Below are 24,681 nucleotides of genomic sequence, written 5' to 3' on the forward strand. Positions count from 1 at the left end.
CTTTCTTTTTAACAAACAAAACTGGAGTTCCCCAAGGTGATACACTTGGTTTAACAAATTCTTTGTCCAGTAACTCCTGTAATTGAATCTTTAATTCTTGCAACTCTTTTGGAGCCATCCTGTATGGTGCCATTGCAATGGGTGATGTTCCCGACATTATCTCAATCTGAAATTCTACCTCTCTGTCCGGAGGTAAACCTGGCACTTCTTCGCCGACATTACTGAAATTACATTTGCCAATGGATTCCATCCTTCACTAAATACCACCACATCTACCCCTTCTGGACTTTTCAGCGTTACTTTTTTCAATCTACAATCGACAGTGCGTAATAACGATATAACCAATCCATTCCCAGTATCACTTCAAATTCGTCGAAAGGTAATTCCATCAGATTAGCAAGGAATTTAATTCCTTGAATTCGTATGGGACATCCTCGACTCACCATATTTACCCGAGCACTGTGTCCTAAAGGATTCGTCATTATTACCTCATTGCTAGTAGTTTCTAACGGAATGTTCAATTCGTTCACTAACTTACTAGTAATGTATGAATATGTAGACCCCGTATCAATCAATACAATAACACCTTTTTCAAACAATATAAAGGTACCTGTTATAATATCTGGGTCATCATAATCCTCATTGGTCTTGAGGTTGTACACTCGAGCAGTGGAGTGTATCTCCTGTTGAGCAGAGGATTCCGATTAGCTTCTTCCTCTACATATGCCTCTTCCTCTCTGGCCTGCAGAAGTAGATCTCTCTGACTGTGTAGATTCACTGGTTAACATTGGACAATCCTGAACAAAATGCCCAACGTCCCCACATCTAAAGCAGACTCCAGAAATCATCCGGCATATCCCTGAATGATTCTTTCCACAATGTGGGCATTGTCTGACTTGACTCTGATTAGATCTCCCAGCTCCAGATCCCACTGACTGAGTTTTTCTACCTCTCAACTGATTTGATCCTCTAGCGGAGGATGCCACTGACTCTGATCTAACTTGGGGTCGAAAACTAGCATCTCTGCCTCTTTTTGATAGTGCGGAACTCAAAGAAGCACCCTTTCTTTTGACTATCTGAGCTCTCGAATTTCAAACCTCTCGTTCTGAGCTATTTCCAGAGCCTTGGCACGGTTGACTACCTCTTGAAACGAGGATAAATTCAAGACAATTAACATTTCCTTCAACCGAGGACGTAACCCCTCTACAAACCACTCACAAGTATCCTTCTCTGTAGGAACTAGCTCGGCAGCAAAGCGGCTCAACTTATTGAATTCACACTCGTACTCATATACAGTGTGATTTCATTGCTTCAGATTCATGAACTCTTGCTTCATTTGACGAACAAATTGATCTCCGATGTACTTATGCTTGAATTCTTCTAAAAGCAATGACCAAGTTACTTGGGCGTTAGACATCCTCAATGTAACATTGGTCCACCAGATCCTTGCTTGTCCTCTCAACAAGGAAATTACTCCATCCAGCTTCTCAGCATCGGAACAATGAAGTCCCGTAAGCATGACCTTCACGTCATTAAGCCAAAGGTCCACAGTAACCGGACCTTCATCGGCTTCCCCTCTAAACTCTGGAGCTCCTAATCCCTTCAACTCTTTCACAACATTCATTTTTGGAGTTAAAGTAACAGGAGGTTGAAAATGCTTCAATACTGCGTCTAACGTTCTAAAGAATATATCTTGATCATTTACAGCCATTCCAGAGGATGTCTGTTCTTCACTCTGCCTGGCCAGGGCAGGTGAATTACTGCTTTCAGCGGGTCTATCATCTCCTGCTTCATTCCTAGAACTACTTCGTCCGGACATCTATAAAAATACAACCATATAGTTCTATTAGCAAAACAAAATACTTACTATTCCATCAGATCAGAAGTTTCCACTATTTTGTTGGTATGTATATATTATCAGACACTCTAGACTCCGGTTTATGCCGAGAATCGACTAAACCGTAGCTCTGATACCATTAAATGTAACACCTCTAACTCATATTCGACCCGAATACAAGTCCAAGATATCACATTGACTTTTCAAACTTTTATTCTAAAAGAAAAACCCCAGGAATTTAAAACTTTCATTAAAACAAAATACTTTAATTTACATAAAAGATACCACTTAATACAAAATCGATCAGAGCATTCGTAATTAACCACTTACTACATACCAACACTCTATACACAACAAAATACCTACTTTGTCAATTACTTATGATCTGATTTCTTAGTAATGTTGCTGTCCGTGCCACTTCTATTCTGAATCTTCTTATTTCTTGGTACCTACGTGTAAATCACTTACACGCTAAGTCATAGACTTAGTGAGGCAATAAATGAATATGCAATAATATCTTCATGAATATGCATTCTTACCATTTCCTTCATGACATTTCAATATGCATGTATCTATTAAATAATAACATATAATCATATCATGCATGTACGAAACTTACCTTCTTGTACCACTTTCACTTTACTTTGTATTTCAATTGCCCATGTATATTATTGAGAATAGAGGTATGTGAGTACATTGAGGTTGTGCACTAATACTGTCACCACAGCTCGTATCAATTCCCTCATGGAGCACCGAACCTTAGTTCAGTATTCCTCCCGAAGGACTGTTATATATGTCCCGTAGGACCACTACATCCCGAATGACTACGTCCCGAATGACTATTATACCCTCGACTCTTGGCATGCCAATTGCACCTATAGCTCTCATATCGTATACTATGGGTATTATTCTGATATTTCATATATTCATGTACTCATGTCATTTCTCTTGTGATCATGTAGCTCATGTCACTTACTTCATGTCATGTTCTCATATCACATGTGTATTTGAATCCATTCATATATATACATCATTTATCCAATCACATGAACATATACATGCCTTATGCATGTATTACAATAATTATCATGTATGCATGTTCACAACTATTGTACTATGAAAATCAATATAGGGATTAGACTTATCACAAGTCTTATTCCATTATACTATACATATAGTATGCACTCACCTTAGCTTTGCTTTGATTCGATTCTAATCCTTTGATCGTTCCAGAATAAGCTTACTTTTAGTATCTACATAATCACACATGTATCTATATCAGTATTATAGCTAATATAATTTAATGGTTCACTCTTTAGATTAAGATAAATGCCAATTTCCTCTTTTAATGAAGGTATGCATCGATGCACTACTTGTGCATCGGTGCATAAAATGCATTCGATGTTTTATTATTAATGGAGTGCATCGATGCATGCCTTATGCATCGATGCACTAATTGCATTCGATATTTTTATTTTAAAAGAGTGCATCGATGCACTACCTGTGCATCGATACACCTTCAAACAATTTCTGGGTTTTAACCTTGATGCATCGATGCACTATGAATATGCATAGATGCACTCTGCCCATAATCCTCTTTTTGAACCCGAGAATTCATTCATTTTGGATTAAATCCTTCATGTTTAATCCCCTTTTTCATTCTTAACTCTAGTACACATCCTTAAACCAATTTATACTCATTTATTTCATCTTAAACCTCCAAATCCTATCCTTCATATGTAATTCAAGAATTACATCAATAATTCAACATGTTTGAATTCCACTTTAACACTTCGTATATCTTAACTAGATTGATGACAAGTCAAATTTAACTTTCAATTATAGTTATGAACTCTATTCCAAGATTTCATTTAAGAACTTCAAATCTTAAATCTCTCCTATATCCATCATCCTTTGATGTTAAGATAACTTAAGCTTTCCTTAAGCTTAGTTATCATCTAATAATCAAAAACAAATCTTAAATTTAACAAGAAACACAATAATCAGAAATCTTACCTTTGCTTTGGTTCACACGCACAAAGAAGAAAGAAGAAGAAGAGAACTCTGGAAGCCTTGGGTGTCCTCTCCCCTTCAACCCACGTGTATCCTTATATATACATACTTATCCTTTCTTTAATTATTTTTCCGTGCAATTACTCTATTGTCCTTCCATTCCTTCTTACTTTTAATTCCATCATACACAATAATTCACATGTAAATCTTTATATTATTCATTCATTTTATTTTAACCACCAAATTCTGAGACTTTAAAATTTAGTCATTAATCCGGTATTGAGGATGTTACAGATTGAACCACCATATGTAATGAAGATTCAGTCGGTTTCATGCTTTGGCTATATCTAAGTTCTATTTTCTTCTCGGTCTGTTCGTGTAAAGGGAAATGCTTGAAGGCATAAGAGGAAGGGCCAGTTCAAGAGGTTTTAATTTTGTGTTTATTTGCTTTTGGTGAACGCGTGTTATTGTTATCAGGTTAGCTGTCTCCCATTTAGGGCGGGGAACAACTTTTGTTATGTTTTATTTATGTTATGGAATAAAGCTGACGTCTTAAAGTTCAAAAAAAATCTATACTAAAAACCATTTGTAAATTTATGTATTTTGATTGACTTGATATTAATTACAAAAATAAAATAAAGAAAAGCCAAAATGACTATTTGTCTAATTTGTATTTATCCTTTTTTTATTAATATTCTCTTTAGCAGCATCTCTATATCGTTATTGTTTAATTTCCTTTGTTTCCCAACAAGTAAACAGTTCTTAATTAGTTGTGGTTTATATTTTATCAAATTCATCATAAATTAAGATTGAAGCATCTTCTTCAACATTTCACAATTCTGTTCATGGTGGCCCCTGGATTCTACTTTATTGTAAATTTTTTTATAGTAAACATCCAAGCCATAATAATTCAAAGCATTTAATTAATAAAGAAATTTCTATTATTCTACATAAATACGCACTTCAAATCTTCAATTCAATTTCACAATCAAAACCTTGTTAGGGCAAGAGGACGACAAATCACTCGTGAGCTTTATTGATTATTATCGTTGTTGATAGAGACGAATTTTTTTTTAAAAATCAAACATTAAGAGAAATTAAATTATTTAAATCACAAAAAAAAAATTAAAACTAAAAATGATTTAAAATGCTATATACCAAAAAAAATTTAAGAGGCCACCTCCCCTCTTACTAGCTCTGTTTGTCCTTGATAGGTAGCATATATACATTTAATCATATAATTCAATTAATCTAAGACATTAAGTAAATAATATGATTAACTGAATTATAGTTTTAGTTAATTTTTACTTTTATATATGTAATGTTAGTCTTTAATGATAATTCAATCCCAAAAAAAAATGAAATTTTAAGATATGAATGAGTTATAAGATTAGTAAAAATGAAAATAGAGATCCACGTATAATTTTATGTAAAAATAAACTCAAAAAAATTTAGAGGATAAAAATAAATTATTAAAAAATGTTTAAATTATATGATAATTTAAAATTGGTATAATATTAAAATTAGTCTCCAATATTTTTTAAAATTATCATTTTAGTTTCTATTCCTTTTTTTTAAAGTATTTTAGCCTTCAACATTTTATCTTAGAGTAAAAAAGTACCTATTTTTTTAATACTTATTATTTGTTAATTAATGATTTTCATTCACATAAGGATCTTTTTGTCCCAAAGTCCCAAAATGAAACATTAAGAGATAAAATACTCTAACAAAAATATAGAATACAATAACCATTTTAATAAATATTGGACACTAATTTTAATATTATACCTTTTAATTTTTTTTTTATAGAAACGATTCTCATAAATCCTCTCGATTCATCCTTAGATGAAAAGAGTATAATAAATTCAACTGAATTATTTAGATATAATGAGATACTTAAACAAATTTAAAATCTTGACACATTTAATAATAGGATATTACATTTTATTGATAGGAAATTATAAAGTGGGATATTCACATTATAGATAGATAAGGTTGCACACGTGTGGGGTCATATAGGATAGTGACAGTGGGCTTTTGTGGGGCAGAGCATTTCTCACTGTAGAACGGCTAGCGAAGGGCTCTCTTTTATTTCGTTTTGTTTTGGAGCTCAAGGCTTGTCCTTATCATCCTTTCATTTTAGATTGTGTTTAGTTCATGAAATGTAAGATTATAGATAGAAATAAAATTATCGAAGAGAATAGGATTACCGGCGTAAATAAGATTACTATAAATGTTGTGTTTGGTTCTTTAGCAGGAATGTATGATTACAATATTTTATTAAAGGAATAAAAGATTATTAAAATGTATATCTTACCAAATTATTCTTATTATATATTTGTTTTTTTAACAAGTTGAATTCTACTATAATTTTACTATAATTAATTTATATATTTTCTTTAAAAATATTAAATTTATAAAATTTATATAATTTTTTACAAAATTGAAAAGATAAATAGGTTTAATGAAAGGGTAAAATTTTATTTTAACCTTTGAACTTCATATAAAATTCTAATTATGATTTTTTTTTTGTAAATCTAAAATAGTTTAAGTATAAATTTATAATTTAACCTTCGTAGAATTTTTTTATTCAATGACAGAAGAAAAATATTTTTGAAAATTTTTAAAGGTATTTTAGTCCAAAACACCGGGAATGTAATAATATCTAAGGGAAGGGGGAAATCACATTCCCGGTAATATACCCCCAAAATATCATTGTTGTGAATAACTTATTACCGGGGGTTAGGAATGTTTGCAATCCAAACGGGAAAATGACATTTCATTCCCCCGATAATGTGAAATACCCTGAACCAAACGTCTCCTTAATATTGTGTCACATTTTTGCATTGATTAAATTCGAATCTTTATTTTCAAAATAAAAATAAATAAAAAGTTCGGATCTTTGCTTCTTGTTGCCATACACATAAAAATATATAAATAATAATATAAAAATAAATATTATCTTATAATTATTCAGATTATTTAAAAATATATATAATAATTATTACATATTTATTTTATTTATTTTTTTCTTCAGTTTAAAATTAAGGTGGCTGGTGTCAATTAGGTCTTGGTACAAACTAATAAAGATTGAGACTTCAGATTTTACATGATACCATAATAATGTTATACACATTATTTTACGTGTCATAATCACCCGTTAAAATAATAAAAATATTAAAATATTAAAAATTTATTCCTTCCAAGTTCACAGCCTTAAATTAATATATCAAAAAAGTATATTTTGGGCTTAAATGATCCTTCAAATTAATTTATGAAATTCAATGTAAATCATTAATCATGCCTAAAACGATTAATTTAAGTTAATCTTATGTTCCAATTGTGTATCAATATAAGAGTATAAAATCATTCCCACTTGACTGGTTCAAATCAAATCACATGAGATAAAATTAGATTATAATTCTCTATTATAGGTTAAAAATAAACATGAAAGATTAAGAATATTTTGACTTCAATAAAAATCTATTTTTTAAAAAAAATTAAATGAAAAAGAATATGAACATGTGCTATTTAATCATGACATATCTTTATATATTTTTTAATAATTTAAATGTATTATATTTATTACATTTATGTATATTTTAGTTACACATAACAATTAGCCTAGTTGAGACTTGCTTTTAAAGAGGTTGAAAATTAATAAATCTAATTAATTATATTTTATTTGAAGGATTGTATTTAATGTTTTCTTTTGCCTTTTACCATTTTGTTTTTGTGAAATTACAGTGTGCACCTAAATGGGCCCTGGTATTATGAGCTTTTGAACGTTACTACAGAAGTGGGTAGAGTGTGGATAAGTATGTAAAGGATAAATCTTATATAAATCTAAATTTAAATATTTATAATATTCATTTAAGAAATGATCTTTAAATAAAAATTTTATATCATTTTATTTAAATACTATAAAAAATGAAAAGATAAGATGGATTTATATAAAAAAAATTAATTATCATTTATAAAAATAATTTTTCAGTCATTTCGTGATACAACCCTAATCAAATTTATGAAACATTTTATTTTTCTTCAAATGAATTAATAATCAATTAGTTTATTCATTATCGATCATGCTGTAAAAGCAATTAAGCAAGGTTTAATAAAGGAAGTGAAATTAATTAAATTGTTGGTGAAATTAAAAGTATAAAACCAAATTCCATTCTTTTTAGTGCAACTGCCATCATTATTTGGTGGGAGCCTAAGAAAGAAAGTGAAGGCAAGCAGCACCAACTTTGTATGTTGTCCAAATAGAAAATAAAGGTAAAATAGCTTGTTTGTCTGTTTAAGATCCAATCTGATTCGCTAATTTAAATGTTCCATTATATTAAGTAGAAAAATAAATTTTTCATATGCTACGTATGTATGTATATATATGATCAAATTTAAATAATAATTATTTAAATTTAATAAAATCTATATTCACTTGATTTATTATAATAATTTTTCTAATTTAACTAATAACATTCTATCTATTATTGATTAAATAAGATTAAATCTTATAAAAATTCATTATGTGATGACTCTTTCAATTTAATTTACTCTATACACAATATTAAAATTTGAACTTTAAATTGTCTAACGTATCATCTAGTTATAATAATTCTAAATATAACATCATTCATGACATCAACTTCCACGTGGCATCATCATGACCTTTGAGAGCATTCTTAAAACCATATAATTATCTTCCCACAATTCCATGCGGGCCTTCTTTCCCAACATTTTCACATATTCTCCTACCCACTTCATTTGCGATTCCTCAAGAAAATACACTACAAACGAAAAAAAAAGCGAGAGATAGATTCCGAGAGAAAGAAAAGGATTAAAGTTGAAGGTGGAAGGATTTTTCGCGTAAAAGTTTGTGTTCAAGTATCATAATGACCAGCATTATGGGCACGGAGCATGACAAGTATCACACAATTAATTTCGAAGAGACGGAGTTACGTTTAGGGTTGCCCGGAGGCAAGGGAAACGATGGTGAAACAATCAAATATAACGGCAAACGAGGGTTTTCGGAGACAGTTGATCTGAAGCTTAATCTATCGGCAAAGGAGGCCGAATCCGAGGAGCCGGAGAAGATGAAGGAGAAGAGCTCTATTGCACCTCGTTCTACTGACCCTGCAAAGCCACCTGAAAAGTAAGCTACAATTATTTTTCAATTTTTATGATTTTTTTTCGTTTTGTTTCCCCTTTTTAAAAATATAGAAAGAAGGTTCATTGCATGAGGTTTATATTTCCAGTGAAATCAATTTCTTGTTTATCATAGTTTTATTTAAAGAATTTTGTTAAACATTAATTTGAACTTGAAGAGGATGAGTCTTCGTATACTGGATCTTGATCTTGTAAAATGAAAAGAAAAAAAGAAGGTTTAATTTTGACATTTGATGGCTTCGGTTGTTTGTCGGGAAGAAGAGGGAAACATCAAAACATGTGGAATCTTTAGTGCTTTTCTCACCAACCAAACAATAATTCAAAAGGTTTCAACAGGAAAGTGGCTAAGAAAGTCTTGCACTTTCAATAATTCTATTTTATTTCCTTGTAATAACTTAAGGGAATATTTGATTTTCTTTTTTTAGGGCACAAGTGGTGGGATGGCCACCAGTCAGGTCCTTCCGGAAGAACATCATGGCTGTCCAAAAAGCCAGTTCCGAGGAGGAAGGCGACAGCAAAAAGGCTGGAAACATTACAGCCACCGCAGTCGCGGCATTTGTTAAGGTCAGCATGGATGGTGCACCTTATCTACGCAAGGTACACTTGAAACTTTACAAGAGTTACCAAGAACTCTCCGATGCATTGAGCAAAATGTTCAGCTCCTTCACTATTGATAACTATAGATCACAAGGAATGAAAGACTTTATGAATGAAAGCAAATTAATAGACCTTTTGAATGGTTCTGAGTATGTTCCTACTTATGAAGACAAAGATGGAGATTGGATGCTCGTTGGAGATGTCCCATGGGAGTAAGTTATTTTTTCGTTTAACTTTTTTATTAATACTTACTTGATTAGTATTAATTAATTACTTTTTAAAATCTATAGGATGTTCGTTAATTCTTGTAAACGTTTGCGAATTATGAAAGGATCTGAGGCGATCGGACTTGGTTAGTTTTTAACTTTTTTAAAAAAATTATTGAGTTTTAAGTTAGGTTAAAACTTTTTTTAAAGATTTTGTTTATGTGATAATTAACCACTGTTTTAATTTTTCATGGTACTAATGCAGCACCAAAAGCAGTAGAGAAGTGCAAGAACAGATGCTGAAGTGGTTCAACAACAACAATCTCAATCAAAATCAATCCGTATGCCCAACCGGCTTAATCGAGATCAAGCAAGAAGAAAAAAAGATCAAAAAAATATTATGAGAAATGTAATTTGGTGATTTTAAAGTAGAAATATCAAATGTTTTCTTTCAATTGTTTGTTTAACAGTATCTTAAAAATATGTGTTTTTGGTTGTCTGGGTGTTTTTCTTTTCACTCCATTCCATAATATTTTTTAATGTAATGTATGGAAAGATTCTCTGGAATCATTATATTTATATTTATTATTATAATAATTAATTTTATAATACTTTTTGATAATCGAAGGGTAGGGTTGAGCAACGAAACCGAGAAAATCGACATGAATTGAGTAAAACGTTTCGGTTCGATTCGGGTTTACGTTTAAACGGTTCGGTTTCGGGTTGATTTAAAGAATCAATTCTATTGAGGTTTGGGTTTTTTCATATAGAACCCATTTGTTCTATATTGAACCGAATAGACAAATTTTTTTTGAATTTATAGTTTCAAATGAATTTTTAATTGAAAAACCGACTAACTGAATCGAAAAAAACCGCATTATCGAACCGAACCGAAAAAATCGATTTCACATCATTCGGTTTTTTAACCATTCGATTTCGGTTTCGGTTTAAATTTTAAAAAACCGTTTATTTCAATTCGATTTAATTTTTAATAAAAAACCGAATCAAACCGAATACACCCCTTATCGAGGGACAAATAAACAAGATCCATGAATAAGATGATAAGGTGGAGCAAAGGCCATGTGCACTGTGTTGGGAATCATTTAGGAATCAATAATTACTATTTTTTTATTCATCTTCATTGCTGGTCTTGTGAATTTTTATTGCAATTTTCAGACAAATGTGGACCATCGAATTTTATTAAAAAAAAATCAGCTTCTTTTACAATAGAAAAATAATAAATAAAAACACAATTATTTTGAAGCCAAAATAGAATACCATTTTAATAATTAAAAGTTATTATTTTTTGGTCAATGCCTTTTAAATGAATATAATGAACCCTATTCTGCAAACCAAATTTGGGTGGCATATGGTGTGTACGGACTTTGTTTAATTAAAATTATATGGGTTTGTTAACTGAAATTGAGGATTTGGTTGGGATAAAAAAAAGGCATCCCTTTGAGATCTCTCCCAACATGAAATGTGGGATTTGCCGGCACCAATTCCATGATGATCCCTTAAGATGCCACCAATTCCAGCTCTCGCGTAGCTCCCATTTACCGCACCATGCAGATTAAATTTTAGAGAATCCGTGGGAGGGGTACCATCTACTGGGGCAGCGAACGAGTTTTTTCGTGTCCGAGTATTATTGAGTTTGTCTCAATTCGAAAAACTTAAAGTTGAGTTCAACTCATCTTAAAACTTTACGAATTTAAAAGTGTCAAATTTAACTTAAATTCAAACTCGAATCAAAACTTAAATAACTTTCGATATGTCTCATCTCAATTACATATCTACCTTCTATTAACTTTGCTCTACATCACAAAATCAGTGATCGATAACCTTGCATTAGACCATTTTGCTTGACACCAATGCCCCATACATCATTCAAACATCACCATTGTATCAGGATAAAATCCAACTATTACATATTTTTTCTCTTACCCTAAATTCTAAATCTAAGTTTTAAAATTTTACCTTAAGGTGACTAAATTACGTACTACATGTAAGTGATAAATTATTTATTATTAAATCTTCAAATGACACAAATCTCAAATTCCATCATTGAAGAACACTCATCCCCTTCAACTTATTTAAAAAAGATCTTCAATGTCTTAGGTATCTTTTGGGCTACAACTTTTAGGAACAACAACTGTTGACTTGGACCAACTAGCCCAAGATGTCTTCCATTTCGAAACATAACAAAAAGCATGTGGTTTTGTTTTTGTTTTTTAACAATTTTATTAATTAGTGTAATAGGACATATAAAAGTTTATTTTGGGATCTACGATATTTATTACATTGTTCAAGGAACTTGTCACGTTGAGGTGATTAGTTTGTCCAAATATTTTTTATTCAAACTCGTCAAGTCGAGGTGATGAATTATAATAAAATATAATTTTTTATTAAATTTTATCACATCAAGGTAAAAATTTTGAATAAAAAATTATTTTTTATTGAAACTCATCACCTCGACGTGATAAGTTCCAAGTCATTGTAATAAATATCGTACATTCTTAAATAAATTGTTGTGTTGTAAGCTAAATAATTAGCCCACATACGATATTGAGCTAAAATTACCTGTGGTGGTTTTGGGTGGTTTTTTCAGCCCAATAGGACACTCGGTTTTTTTATTCAGCTTATTAGGGCACCTAGTTTTTTACTTTGGAGAATGCAACAAATGCTACATTGATGTTGAAATTCGTCACCTCGAGGTGACGAGTTCGATTAGATAAAATATTTTAATATACCTAAATGGGTGAACCCCACGTGGGTAATTAATTTATTATAATTAATGCGACTCATCATCTCTAGGTGACGAGTCCATTTAAAAGATATTTTTAAAAAATATTGTAAAAATAATTCAAATTTTAAAACTTAAAATTAAAAAAAATTACGTATCACTTTGAGGTGATGAGTTCATTCGAATTAAAAAAAGAGTATCGTTTATAGCCTTTTGTCAACGGGTAACAACAACGGTCCCCATGGAACTCGTCACCTCGACGTGACAAGTTCCGCCTGATTTTTGAATTATAGCTGTTGGGATTGGGGCTATAAATAGGGGTTTGGGGTTTAGGTTTTTTACCATCCTTTGTTACGAACAAATTTGAGCAAAGTTCGCACTTCCTAAATAAATCTTGAAAAATGGCTTTCCAAGATGACATGTTATGCCTCGATAATGTTCATATTTCATCGATTGAACTCCGTCTGGAAAAAGAACAAAGCATTCATCAACACAGGATAACATTGAGAGATCCTCATAAGCGGATGATGATATATCTTCATCAATCCAGTCTATATCCAACCATATGTGTAAGTGGCTTTAAGGTGTACCTGATATTGATTTCGAGTCTGATTGAATGTTGTAGGCCCCAGATACACACTAAAGCGACAATTATTTTGGAAGATATCACTTATCAACTCAGTGTTTCTATGAATGATACCGTCGTCGTCAAGTAGAATGATTACAACTCCATCATGAAGGTCCACGAAGTTTTAGGAAGATTGCCACCATCTGATGTCATGGACGACTATTAGATACAGATGACGTGGTTAGAGTCCGAATTTCTAGTGACAGACGACTCTACTGAGGAGAAGGTTATTTTTGCATCCCGAACATATCTTCTCCAAATGATAAGAGGGATATTATTACCAGAACCGGATAAATCTGATCATTTGGCGCACACTCTATTTCTTCCTATATTAAATAATTTCGATGAGTGTCATAATATCAGTTAAGGCTCTGTGATTTTAGTCTTTTTGTATTGAGAGCTTTACAAGGCTACAATCGTCGCCCGGGGGTTAAAAGCCGATGTAGCAGGTTGTCTAATATTCCTACAATCATGAAATTGATATCAATTATCGTTTTTTACGCCAATTTCATCAGCCTCAATTGAGTTTTCTTTGGCAGGAAGATAATTTTTTAACTTCACTTTTTAACTAATTTTTTAATATATATATATATATATATATATATATATGTTTTAATCATTTTTTTATATTTTTTATATAACGCCATAAAATAACCGATACGAAGTTATCAGCTGCTACTAAAAGTGATATACGGATGAGGATCGACATCATCGATTGATATACGATAAATAATAGTTCTTTTATTATTTTTTTGAAATTGTTTAACTTTATATATACTAACTTTTATAATTAATATTTACAGTTTTATTGGTTTCCATATTGCGATGAAGAGATTTGTCTATTGCCACCGAGATCTTTTTATGGGTTCGATTTATGGTGTGTCGTGACTCCTATATTATATTTTTCGATTATTGAGATGCACCCCGTTGATAGAGTGTTACGACATTTTGTGTTTCATCAACTGATTCCTATGCAAATATGAGATATAGACGTGCTCCATAGAATTGATTTGCGTAGGAAACATAACGAAGATTGACTGAGGAAGTGAGCTGTCTACATTGAGCAATAGAATCATCGTCAATTATCGATCCTGTGAGTTACGAGATTACACCGATGGACCTATATTTTGACTATTCTTCCTATCTTCGAAATTACGAAGCAAGTAATAAACCATATCCCACCATAGCGAAAGAGAAGAGAGAATGAGAACAACACAAGACCATATTTGCCAAGTCGAAGAAATCATTGTCATATTCTTCTTTTACTTTAGCATCTATATTTGATGATTACTATTGTGCATCTCAGGCTAGTTTCAGTTTCTATATTGGATATCATACTTCAACCGAGACTCAGCTGACTTATGTTGGAGCTTCATGGGATGCAATGAAATACACTCAAGCATTTTCGACATAACATGCAGATGAGGGTGAATAAGATCATATCATATGAAGTCAACAAGGTAGCAAAGTCGATTCAGTAACGACAATGGTGATGTCAAATACCATAAGCCCATCACTGTATTCTGAAGGTGGATCTCAGATTGTGTTAAGTACACATTCTTTTGAACAATCAAACCAAGATGAAGATGATGACGATCAAGGCTTACAAACCTGACGTATTTGGTTAGTCCCGTGCCATTATCATTCGACCCCTCCTTAGCATCGTCAAGAACTTAAAAAATATAAATAAATTTTATTATGTACATATTAGTTTGTGAACATTGTTTTTTAATAAAATCATTAATTTACTTTTTAATTAATTAACTTTTTAAAATTTAATTTGGTGAAACTCATCACTTCGAGTTGATGAGTTCCATGTCTCAAGTGACCATTGTTGTTGCTCGTTGACTAATGATTATTACCGACTACTTTTTTTTGCATTTGAAGGAAGTCGTCACCTTGTAATGACGAGTTACGTTGTTTATAAAATTTTAAAGTTTTAAAATTTAATTTATTTTTATAATTTAATTTTTTTTAAATGGACTTGTCACCTTGAGGTGACAAGTTACATTAATTACAATAAATTAATGACCTATGTAGGTTCACTTATCTGAGTCTATTAAAATATTATATATAATCAAACTCGTTACATGGAGGTGACAAGTTTCAACATCACTATATCATTTGTCGTTTTTTTCAAAATAAAAAACAAGTGTTATAATGGGTTAAATAAAAAAAAACTCGGATGCCCTATTGAAAAAACCGGTTTTGGGTTTTATTTATCAATATTATTAGCTCAAATTACTATTATTCGTTTTACCCAAACTGTTGAATGCAATGATAATTTAAGTGAAGATATTTTTTTCTTAGATTTTCAGAAATAAGAAAAGATAGCTTCATTGGGTCGACAGGAAAGCTTTCAAAATCTGCCATGTCTGTACTATAGAATTCATGGGCATCACCTATAATTTCTTTTAGATTATAGCACGAATAGACCTAGTAGAGGACCGGTTTAAAATTATAATATTTTTTTTTAGATTTTTTTATTAAAAACATGTTTCACCTTTTATATTCATTTTTTTTAAAATTTTATAAATTTAAATTTATCTCTTAATATAAAGTTATACTTCCTCCCCTACATAATAAATAAATATGTGACTTAAACTAATCATGCTTATGTCATAATTTAATTTGATAAAATCTAGCGTCAAAAGTAATTTTATGTTCTAAAAATGTCATGTCAGTAAAAAGAAAAGGTAAACTATATCAAGACTAGTTAACTATAGTTTTTTTTATTTTAATCATTATTTTTGAAGTTTTGTTAATCATGTTATTCAACTATTTAAATGTAATAGTCCATTTGCCATTAATATTTAAAGGAAGTACTGACCTGACAGTTAAAAAATTGATATAATTACATATTTAGTCACTATTATTTATATATTCTATCAATTTAGTCATAATTTTAATAAATTAAAATAAATCTAATATTCTAATCAAAACATATCACGTGTCACTAATGTTAAATATCATGACACATGTTGTCACCCGATTGGAGGATTTAATTTATTTTACTTCAATATATTTAATTTTTATCAATCAAAGAGTGACACGTAAATGAAAATTAAAGGTGTTGAAAGGGGACAAGAGGATTCAAACCTAAGTAGTGTGGTTAGCAAAGGAGAGCATCAACCATTGGGCCAAGTTCTTTTTATGATTTTATATAAACTACATATATGTATATATCTTGTTTCTTAGTATAATCTTAAATTCTTAATATTAAATATATCTTAACTTAAAATCTCATCTTAACTTTAGAACAAATATATTTTATTTTTTCTTAACTTATTGAATATATTTTTTCTTATCATTAAAATATATTTTTATTTTTTTATTAATTTTAAAATATTATAAGAATAAATTTAAATATTAAGTTATTTTTCTTAATTTAAATATATATTTAATAATTTATAAGTTAAGATAAGATAAAAATATATTTTTTAGTTAAGATAAGAACTTACATGGAGCGACAGCTGATGACTTTAGGAGTAAAGTTTTGTCTAATACATGTTTTGGAACTACAAATCCAAATAATGCATATATGTTATGGAAAAATATGGCAAATTCCATCAGAGAGGTAGGCAAAAACACCATTGGGTTGTCGACAAGAAAGGTCAAGGAGTATAAAGAATCGTGGTGGTGGAACGACGAAGTCCAAACTAAGGTGAAGAAAAAGCAAACTTGCTTCAAGGAGTTTCTACAATGCAATGTCGACGAAGAAAGATCGAGAGCTAAACAAAGATACAAGGAGACAAATCGGGAAGCCAAGAAAATAGTGGCTAAAGCAAATGATAAGGCATACGAGGAAATATACAAGAGATTAGACACTAAGGAAGGACAAAACTACATCTTCAGGCTTGCAAAAAGCAGGGAGAATAGGAAAAAGGAGCTAGGTAACATTAGGTTTATTAAGGACGATAATGATATTCTTTTAGTGAAAGATCATGATATTAAGAGGGTTTAGGGTAGTTACTTCTTTGGCTTATTTAATGACGGTGCCTCTCCCTGTAGAGATAGTACCGTTGATGGGTCAGTCGACCGTCATACTACGGCTAATGACTGCCCTACAAGTAGAATTGGGTTTGAGGAAGTCAAAATGGCTCTTAGAAAGATGGGGAGGGACAAAACTGTCGGTCCTGATCAAATTCCTATCTCTGTGTGGTTGGCCCTAGGAGAAGAGGGAGTAAAGTAGTTGACCAATATCTTTAATATTATTTTAGAGACTGCCAAGATGCCAGAGGAGTGGAGAGAGTCTACGGTGATACCAATCTATAAGAATAAAGGAGATCACCAACGTTGTGGCAACTACAGAGGTATTAAACTACTCAGCCATACCATGAAGCTATGGGAAAGGGTGATAGAGGCTAGGTTGAGACTGGTTACTAGGGTTTTAAAAAACCAATTTGGCTTTATGCCAGGCAGATCTACTACGGAGGCGATTCATATACTTCGACGTCTTATGGAGAAATATAGGGAAAAATAGAGATCTTCACATGGCGTTCATTGACCTTGAGAAGGCGTATGATAGCGTTCCCCGCGATACGATCTGGAAGACCTTGGAAACGAGACATATCCCATCTACTTATATCCGGGCGATTTGTGATATGTATTGTAGATCTACTACACACGTCAGGACTATAATTGGCGACACCGAGGCATTCCCGGTGGAAATCGGACTCTACCAGGGGTCGGCTCTTAGCCCCTACATCTTCGCCTTGATTATGGACGACATCTATTGTGTGACACCAGACGGTGTTCCATGGTGTATGCTTTTCGTTGACGACATTGTCCTAGTTGTTGAAATAAAAACTGAGTTGAATAGTATACTAGCTACCTGGAAGGCTGCTTTGGAAGAAAAAGGTCTAAGGATCAATATTGAAAAGACAGAGTTTTTATGTTCAAACTTCAGTGGGAACCAAAATGATAAAGATGTAGAAGTATGCATAGAAGGGCACGTTCTCCCCCCAAAGGATTGTTTCAAGTACCTAGGGTCTATGATACATAAAGATGGGGGTGTAGATGATGACGTTACACACCGTATAAAGGCGGGATGGTTAAAGTGGAGGGCTGCTACTGAAGTTTTGTGTGACAAGAAGGTGCCTCTAAAACTTAACGGAAAATTTTATAGAATGACAATAAGACCAGCGCTGCTATATGGATCAGAATGTTGAACAATAAAAAAGGATTACGTAAGAAAGATGGAGGGCGCAGAAATGAGAGTGCTTCGATGGGCATGTGGTAGGACTCTGTGGGACATGACACCAAACTCTGCTATTAGGATGTCCTTGGGGGTGGTGACTGTATCTGAAAAATTGAGGGAGGGAAGATTACGGTGGTTTGGGCATGTTCTTCGACGACAATCGTTGGATGCGGTCAAGAGGGTAGAGTAGATTACAGTCGACAGTGCCAGAAGGGGAGGTCGACCAAGGTGGAAGTGGGAAGACTGCTTGAGATCTTATTTGAAGGATTTAGCCCTTACCGAGGACATGACCTCTGATAGGAAAGTATGGAGACTTAAGACCAGGGTAGCCGAGTAGTACGGGCCACATCCATAGGGTGTATCATCTATGTCTTCTTTTAAAACCTTTGTAGTAATTTCCATGACTTATATTTTTTATACGTTTTATTCATTGGAATTTATGAAGGCTTAAAACTAGGGTAGCGGAGTAGTGTTGCCTTAGTTTAGGTTTTAACCCATTTGACTTCATTCCTTCACTTAGCCTGCTATCATTGATTTATGTGTATCATTCTCTTCATGTTTCCTCTTTTTAATTTTAGTCGGGTCTTACGTTGCTTTCTATATGCACAGAATTTTACACAGGGATTCATTTACAGAGATTTACTTCCAATTACAGATACGCATATGAAGACTGCATATGAAGACTATTCAACCATGCATTTATTTATACATGCATTGCATTTTATCTTTATTTAAAAAAAAATTTGACTGCCGGAGGTCTTGCATGGAAGCTGCTCTCAACCTGGCGTTGGGGGTAGCCTACTACACTAGCTCCCCCTTACCCCATAGCATATGGGAATAGGGTTTTGTTGTTGTTGTTGTTGTTGTAATAGGTTAAAAAAATAAAATATATTTTAAATGTTAAGTTATGATTTTAAATTAACATATATTTAATATTAAGAATTTAATATTATATTATGAAATAAGATATATATATAATATGTAGTCAATATAAACCATAAAAAGAACTTGGCCAGCGATTGATGCTCTCTTTTTCAGCCCACACCACCCAAGTTTGAATTTCCCTTGTCCCCTTTCAACACCTTTAATTTTCATTCACCCAGGTCGGTGAGAATTAAATATATTAAATTAAAATAAATTAAATTATTCAATCGGGTGATGACACGTGTCATGATATTTAATATTAGTGACATGTGGTACGATCTGATTAGAAGATTAAATTTATTTTAATTTATTAAAATTAGGACCAAATTGATAGAATGTATAAGTAACAATGATCAAATGTATAATTATACAAATTTTGTTAACTGCCACGTCAATACTTCCGTTGAATATTAACGATAAGTGACCTAATTGAATGCATTAAAATAGTTGAGTGACCGGATTTATAAAAATTCAAAAATAATGATCAAAATAAAAAGGTGGCCTTTAGTATAGTTTACCCAAAAAGAAAAGTCACCCAAAGACAAGTCTAGAAGTAGATCTCAGAGTTTCTCTTTTGCGTGAAAGACTACGGTTTTTCGCATCACAACAAACAACAAAATTTACTATTAATAGTAAGGTAGCGAAAGTGAATTTTAATACATTTAAATTATCATAATTTAAGTTAATTTTCTAATTTCATGAACTTTGAATGGTCTTGCTAGAAGTTATGATATACAATGAATCACAGTACAAATACTGGAACCATGTTTTTCAAGAAGAAATCCGATAAATGCGGAACAATAAGAAAAATCAAATCAAAGAAACTAAACAAATTTTCAGTCACATCATAATCATCTAGAATCTGTATTAGTCGGCCTAAGAAGATAAACAAAAAGTAAAAATTCATTACGGAGTCGGAATTTTCAAGCTTTCGGTCATGACACGACAATGCCAATGTAACGAACAATTAATTGGAATGAATTCCCTATAAATTCACAACATTTTGAGGCAACCAAAAAGCAAAAATAAAAAAGATGGAGAAATTGAAGCTTTGCATTGTGGTGTTAGCTTGTGTGGTGGCATCGGTGGCTGCCCAAAGTGCATCGAACGTGAGAGCTACTTATCACAATTATAACCCACAGAATATAAACTGGGACTACATGACTGCAAGTGTATTCTGCGCCACATGGGACGCCGGTAGGCCCTTGGAATGGCGTCGCCGATATGGATGGACCGCCTTTTGTGGCCCTGCTGGTCCTCGAGGTCAAGCTTCTTGTGGCAGATGCTTAAGGGTGTGTAAATACTACTGTGTATCTTTTTGAGTTGATTATGTTATTCCAACTCATTGTTTTTATGTCAATTAATTTTGAGGGCATTCCCCTTGTGTTTTTGTGTAGGTGACCAACACCGCGACCGGTACTCAGGCAACGGTGAGAATCGTGGATCAGTGCAGCAACGGAGGCCTGGATTTGGATGTTAATGTGTTTAATCAACTTGACACTAATGGGATTGGCAATGCTAATGGTTTCCTCACCGTTAACTATGATTTTGTTGACTGTGGTGATTAAATGAGTTCCAGCATTGGCTCATTAATAAATGCTTTGTAATAACAAAGAATATCACTGCATAAAATAAAATCAATTCTGGAATAAAGATATTAGTAGCACTTGCTGCTTGCCAGCCACTAAATTTACTTCACGTTTTCGTGCCATATTGATTTTAACACCAGATTAAATAAAATCAATTCTGGAATAAAGGATAAGGCGGAGATGCTTCAATGGAGGGATTTGCCTTCCTTATTCAACCATCCAATTTTCTTTCATTTTCGGTTCGAAGGAGATTACTAACATTGGAATTTTAGATTGGACAGAGTAAACTTGGGGTGAAAAAAATGTTCAAATTCTAAATACGTTGATAGATAAAGGTTGTTTCCAAATTACAGGATGCTACAAACCATACAAAGGCTCTGTTTTAACTGTAATTGTAAATTCTATTTGTTCATATAACTAACAATGGCGTCCTATGACAGAGGTGCAGTTTTCTTTTTTTATTGCATATGTCCCCCAATAAACCACCTCTACTCTACCTTTAATTTCTCCTGAATCTCAGCTACATTCCTGGAAATCAAAAACTAGAATTTCTGGTGTTCCAATGGCTTCCGGAAATGACCACTTTAGCATTTCAGGACCCACATTCCTAACCAGGATTGACTGGACGAATGCTCATCACCGGAGATCTGTGGCCGCCAGTTTAGTCAAGGGTGTTTACATGTTGGAAGGCGACCGCCAGGACGGACGTCGAGGTCCCGAGTGTTTGGCTCTACCATGGTCGGAATTTTTCCATTTCAGGTATATAGCCCCACTTACGGAAAGCGATGAATGTATCTTCGGCGCCATTTTTGAATTTAAACCTTGGGATTGTTCATATCATTTTAATATTCATGAAAGCCCTCGCTATGTAATCGCCTTCCGAGGCACGTTGATCAAACTCGGCTCGCTTGCCAGAGATATTCAGTTGGATATTGACATTATCCGAAACGGGCTTTATCGGACCAGTCGGTCCGCAATCGCCATTAATACTGTTCGAGACACGGTAACTAAGGCGGGGAATTCGAAAGTGTGGCTAACCGGTCATTCACAAGGGGCGTCCATCGCGATGTTGGCCGGGAAAACGATGGCAAAATCTGGGATGTTCTTGGAATCATTCCTCTTCAATCCGCCTTACATATTGGCCCCGATAGAGAGAATCGGAGATGAGACATTGAAACACGGGATCCGATTTGCAGGAACGATAATCAAAGCCGGGGTGGCTTTTGCCAATGCGAAGAATGATAAAAACAAGGATTCAAAGACTGCAGTCGAAAACAAAGATCCATTTGCTGCAATATGTGGATGGATTCCGTGCTTGTTTGTGAATCGAGAAGACCCCATATGTTCAGAATATATAGGTTATTTCGAGCACAGGAGAAAACTGGAATCCTTTGGATTTGGAGGCAAGTCCATTGCGAGGCAAACGAGCCAAAGTTCACTGGGAAATCTGGTTTTGAATGCAGTTGGAGTGCAAGGTGTTGAATCTTCTGAACCACTTCATCTTCTTCCTTCCGCAAATCTGACTGTGAATTTAAGCTCTTGCCCTTCACAAGATTTCAAGCAAGCTCATGGGCTGTGCCAATGGTGGAGGCCCGACCTCGACCTGAAATGCGATGTTTATAAGTACAATTAAAAACTTTATTTTTTTTATAATTTTAAAATGTATATTGACCATATTTGTAAAAGAATTATTTGGATTCCATATGTTCCCGCAAGATGCACGAGTAGATTTTGTAAAAAATGGACAAGCAAAGAATTCATTCTTGCAATCAGTGGAAGCAATTCTGAAAAATTTCTCCCTCTATCTATTCATCCTTCTAGTGTTGCAATACAGTAGAAACAACACAGAAATGGCTCCTAAACTGTACCAAGCTGTAATAAAAGGTGACGCAGCGTCCATGAAGGAATTAGCAGGCCCCGATTCAACACTTCTTTTCCAGCTTACACCAAACGGAGACAGCATTCTTCATGTTGCAGCCAAATACAACGTTAACCAAATCGCTCTAGAGATCCTTAAATTTCTGTCATCGGGGCTATTCGTCAATCAAAAGAACTCAAAACACGACACCCCACTGCATATTGCAGCATGGATGGGGAGTTTGAAAACATGCAAAGTCCTCGTACACTTTGCGAATAGCTTGAGTTGCAAAATCGAGGCAGCAGAGAAGCTGATAAGGATGGTGAATTCCAACAAGGATACTGCACTTCATGATGCCGTGAGAAATGGTTATCATCAGGTTGCGGAATTGTTGATCAGAGAAGATCCAGAGTTAACTCTTTTAACAAATGATGTTGGCGAGTCCCCACTCTTTATTGCTCTGGATAAACGGCATCTTCAAATTGCACTACATATCTTGGATGTTGCTCCAGATTTCTCCACTGACGGTAGGAATGGTACTAATATCTTACATGTAGCTGCTATTCGGTCAAAGCATGAAGGTAACCTTGCTCACTAAGGTAATGGAAAGCTTTTTATTGGCATCCAAGCTAACTGTTGTTTTCTTTGTTTCTCCATTTTTAGTTTTTACAATAGTTGACTATCTCTGGGAGCTTATGAGTTATCAGAATATAATGACCGATTCGTCTTTTAAATACGGGCTCAAGTCAGTTTGCGCTCAAATCTGCGCTATCCGTCGAATATGGGCTGCCGGCCATAATCTAGGTTACAAGAGTAAATTCACTTGCTCTGATCTTTTGATATCCATTTTCAATTTTCTCCTTTACCATGTTGAATTGACCTTTCTTTCTTGGCCTAGATCTTGTTGCACAATAGATGTTGGTCGAAAAAATTCGATCCGCACTCTCGCAAACAGATGAGAGCGGATGGACTCCTCTGCACTATGCAGTACACTTTGGTTCTGTGGACATTTTCGAGCTGTTTTCCGAGTATATATATAAAGGAAATGGTTCGGCTGCTCATGTTAGAGATGGAGAAGGCAGGTCTGTCATTCACATTGCTGCAAGAGAAGGTGAAGTAGTCATATTGGAAAGGCTTTCAAATCTCGTTCCGGAGATTTGGGATTTACAAGATAATAAAGGCCGAACAACTCTTCACCTTGCTGTTGCTACTAAAATGCTTGGTTCTGTCAGGTTCATTCTTCGAAACCGTCTTTCTCACAGCGGACTTATAAACCTGCAAGATAATGAAGGTAACACTGCTTTGCACCTTTCCGTGATCCAAGGATATTGTGAAGACATCTTCGAATTTTTGATCAAAGACATCTTCCAATTCCACGGTTACGACTTCAAGGTATTACCTGAATTTTCGAGTCCTACTCGAGGTTATGAGATCAGCTCGATTACACCCTTACCACAGAAGCTCTTTTCATAAATTTGCAGAAGTGGTTCATGATGAGTGCTTGCAATTGGCACTTTTTACTTGTCAATTCTCTTGCTTTATGAACATTTCACTACTGATTTGGTTGCATTTGACTTATTTTATGTGTAAATAACCTGTTTACTGGAATTGGAAGTAAAAGAGCGCGTTCTGCAATTTTTTGTTGTTTTTTGGTCATGGCTGGAGGCATGGACACGACACGGGTCTGACGTGATAGTTTCTAGAAGGTCCAATCAGCACGAAGTTTCTAGAAGCAGTTCAGTCAGCATTATCTAGAAGAGGATGGACGGAATCTTTAGGAGTATAAATTTAAGGGGATGTTTGTTTGGCTCTTAATTGAACCATTCAGATCTTAACGCTGAATCGAACCGATTCAGCGCGTTTGGTTCGCATAAAATCATGGCTCTGAATGATTTGGAGGGGCTGACCGATTCAGACTTA

General features: G+C 33.5%; 4 protein-coding genes across 4 annotated transcripts; all 4 read left to right on the forward strand.

Annotated features, from left to right (window-relative positions):
- The first annotated feature begins 8,581 nt into the window (after positions 1-8,581).
- On the forward strand, positions 8,582-10,264 carry LOC120193883 (auxin-responsive protein IAA16-like). The gene is made up of 4 exons (XM_039196311.1): positions 8,582-9,002; positions 9,442-9,825; positions 9,904-9,965; positions 10,085-10,264. The coding sequence occupies exons 1-4, from the start codon at positions 8,743-8,745 to the stop codon at positions 10,120-10,122; spliced, it is 744 nt and encodes a 247-aa protein (XP_039052242.1). The 5' UTR covers positions 8,582-8,742; the 3' UTR covers positions 10,123-10,264.
- A 10,055-nt stretch (positions 10,265-20,319) lies between these two features.
- On the forward strand, positions 20,320-20,926 carry LOC120193892 (pathogenesis-related protein PR-4-like). Its single transcript, XM_039196318.1, has 2 exons — positions 20,320-20,606; positions 20,712-20,926. The coding sequence occupies exons 1-2, from the start codon at positions 20,349-20,351 to the stop codon at positions 20,880-20,882; spliced, it is 429 nt and encodes a 142-aa protein (XP_039052249.1). The 5' UTR covers positions 20,320-20,348; the 3' UTR covers positions 20,883-20,926.
- A 473-nt stretch (positions 20,927-21,399) lies between these two features.
- On the forward strand, positions 21,400-22,536 carry LOC120193357 (GDSL esterase/lipase At4g10955-like). The gene has a single exon (XM_039195870.1). It carries the CDS (start codon positions 21,466-21,468, stop codon positions 22,534-22,536), a length of 1,071 nt encoding a protein of 356 aa, XP_039051801.1. The 5' UTR covers positions 21,400-21,465.
- A 217-nt stretch (positions 22,537-22,753) lies between these two features.
- Positions 22,754-24,234, forward strand: LOC120193367 (protein ACCELERATED CELL DEATH 6-like). Its single transcript, XM_039195880.1, has 3 exons — positions 22,754-23,342; positions 23,425-23,574; positions 23,717-24,234. Exons 1-3 carry the CDS (start codon positions 22,754-22,756, stop codon positions 24,232-24,234), a joined length of 1,257 nt encoding a protein of 418 aa, XP_039051811.1.
- The last annotated feature ends 447 nt before the right edge of the window (positions 24,235-24,681 follow it).

Source organism: Hibiscus syriacus, unplaced genomic scaffold, assembly GCF_006381635.1.
Source record: "Hibiscus syriacus cultivar Baekdansim isolate YM2019G1 unplaced genomic scaffold, ASM638163v2 tig00004355_pilon, whole genome shotgun sequence".
Taxonomy (NCBI): domain Eukaryota; kingdom Viridiplantae; phylum Streptophyta; class Magnoliopsida; order Malvales; family Malvaceae; genus Hibiscus; species Hibiscus syriacus.

Bases quoted from the DNA above. Each gene is read 5' to 3' on its own strand.
- LOC120193357 (XM_039195870.1), top strand. From the start codon at position 21,466: ATGGCTTCCGGAAATGACCACTTTAGCATTTCAGGACCCACATTCCTA.
- LOC120193367 (XM_039195880.1), top strand. From the start codon at position 22,754: ATGGCTCCTAAACTGTACCAAGCTGTAATAAAAGGTGACGCAGCGTCC. The intron at 23,343-23,424 runs GTAACCTTGCTC...CTCCATTTTTAG, and splicing joins TATTCGGTCAAAGCATGAAG to TTTTTACAATAGTTGACTAT. The intron at 23,575-23,716 runs GTAAATTCACTT...TCTCGCAAACAG, and splicing joins CCATAATCTAGGTTACAAGA to ATGAGAGCGGATGGACTCCT.
- LOC120193883 (XM_039196311.1), top strand. From the start codon at position 8,743: ATGACCAGCATTATGGGCACGGAGCATGACAAGTATCACACAATTAAT. The intron at 9,826-9,903 runs GTAAGTTATTTT...TAAAATCTATAG, and splicing joins GTTGGAGATGTCCCATGGGA to GATGTTCGTTAATTCTTGTA. The intron at 9,966-10,084 runs GTTAGTTTTTAA...GTACTAATGCAG, and splicing joins ATCTGAGGCGATCGGACTTG to CACCAAAAGCAGTAGAGAAG.
- LOC120193892 (XM_039196318.1), top strand. From the start codon at position 20,349: ATGGAGAAATTGAAGCTTTGCATTGTGGTGTTAGCTTGTGTGGTGGCA. The intron at 20,607-20,711 runs GTGTGTAAATAC...GTTTTTGTGTAG, and splicing joins CTTGTGGCAGATGCTTAAGG to GTGACCAACACCGCGACCGG.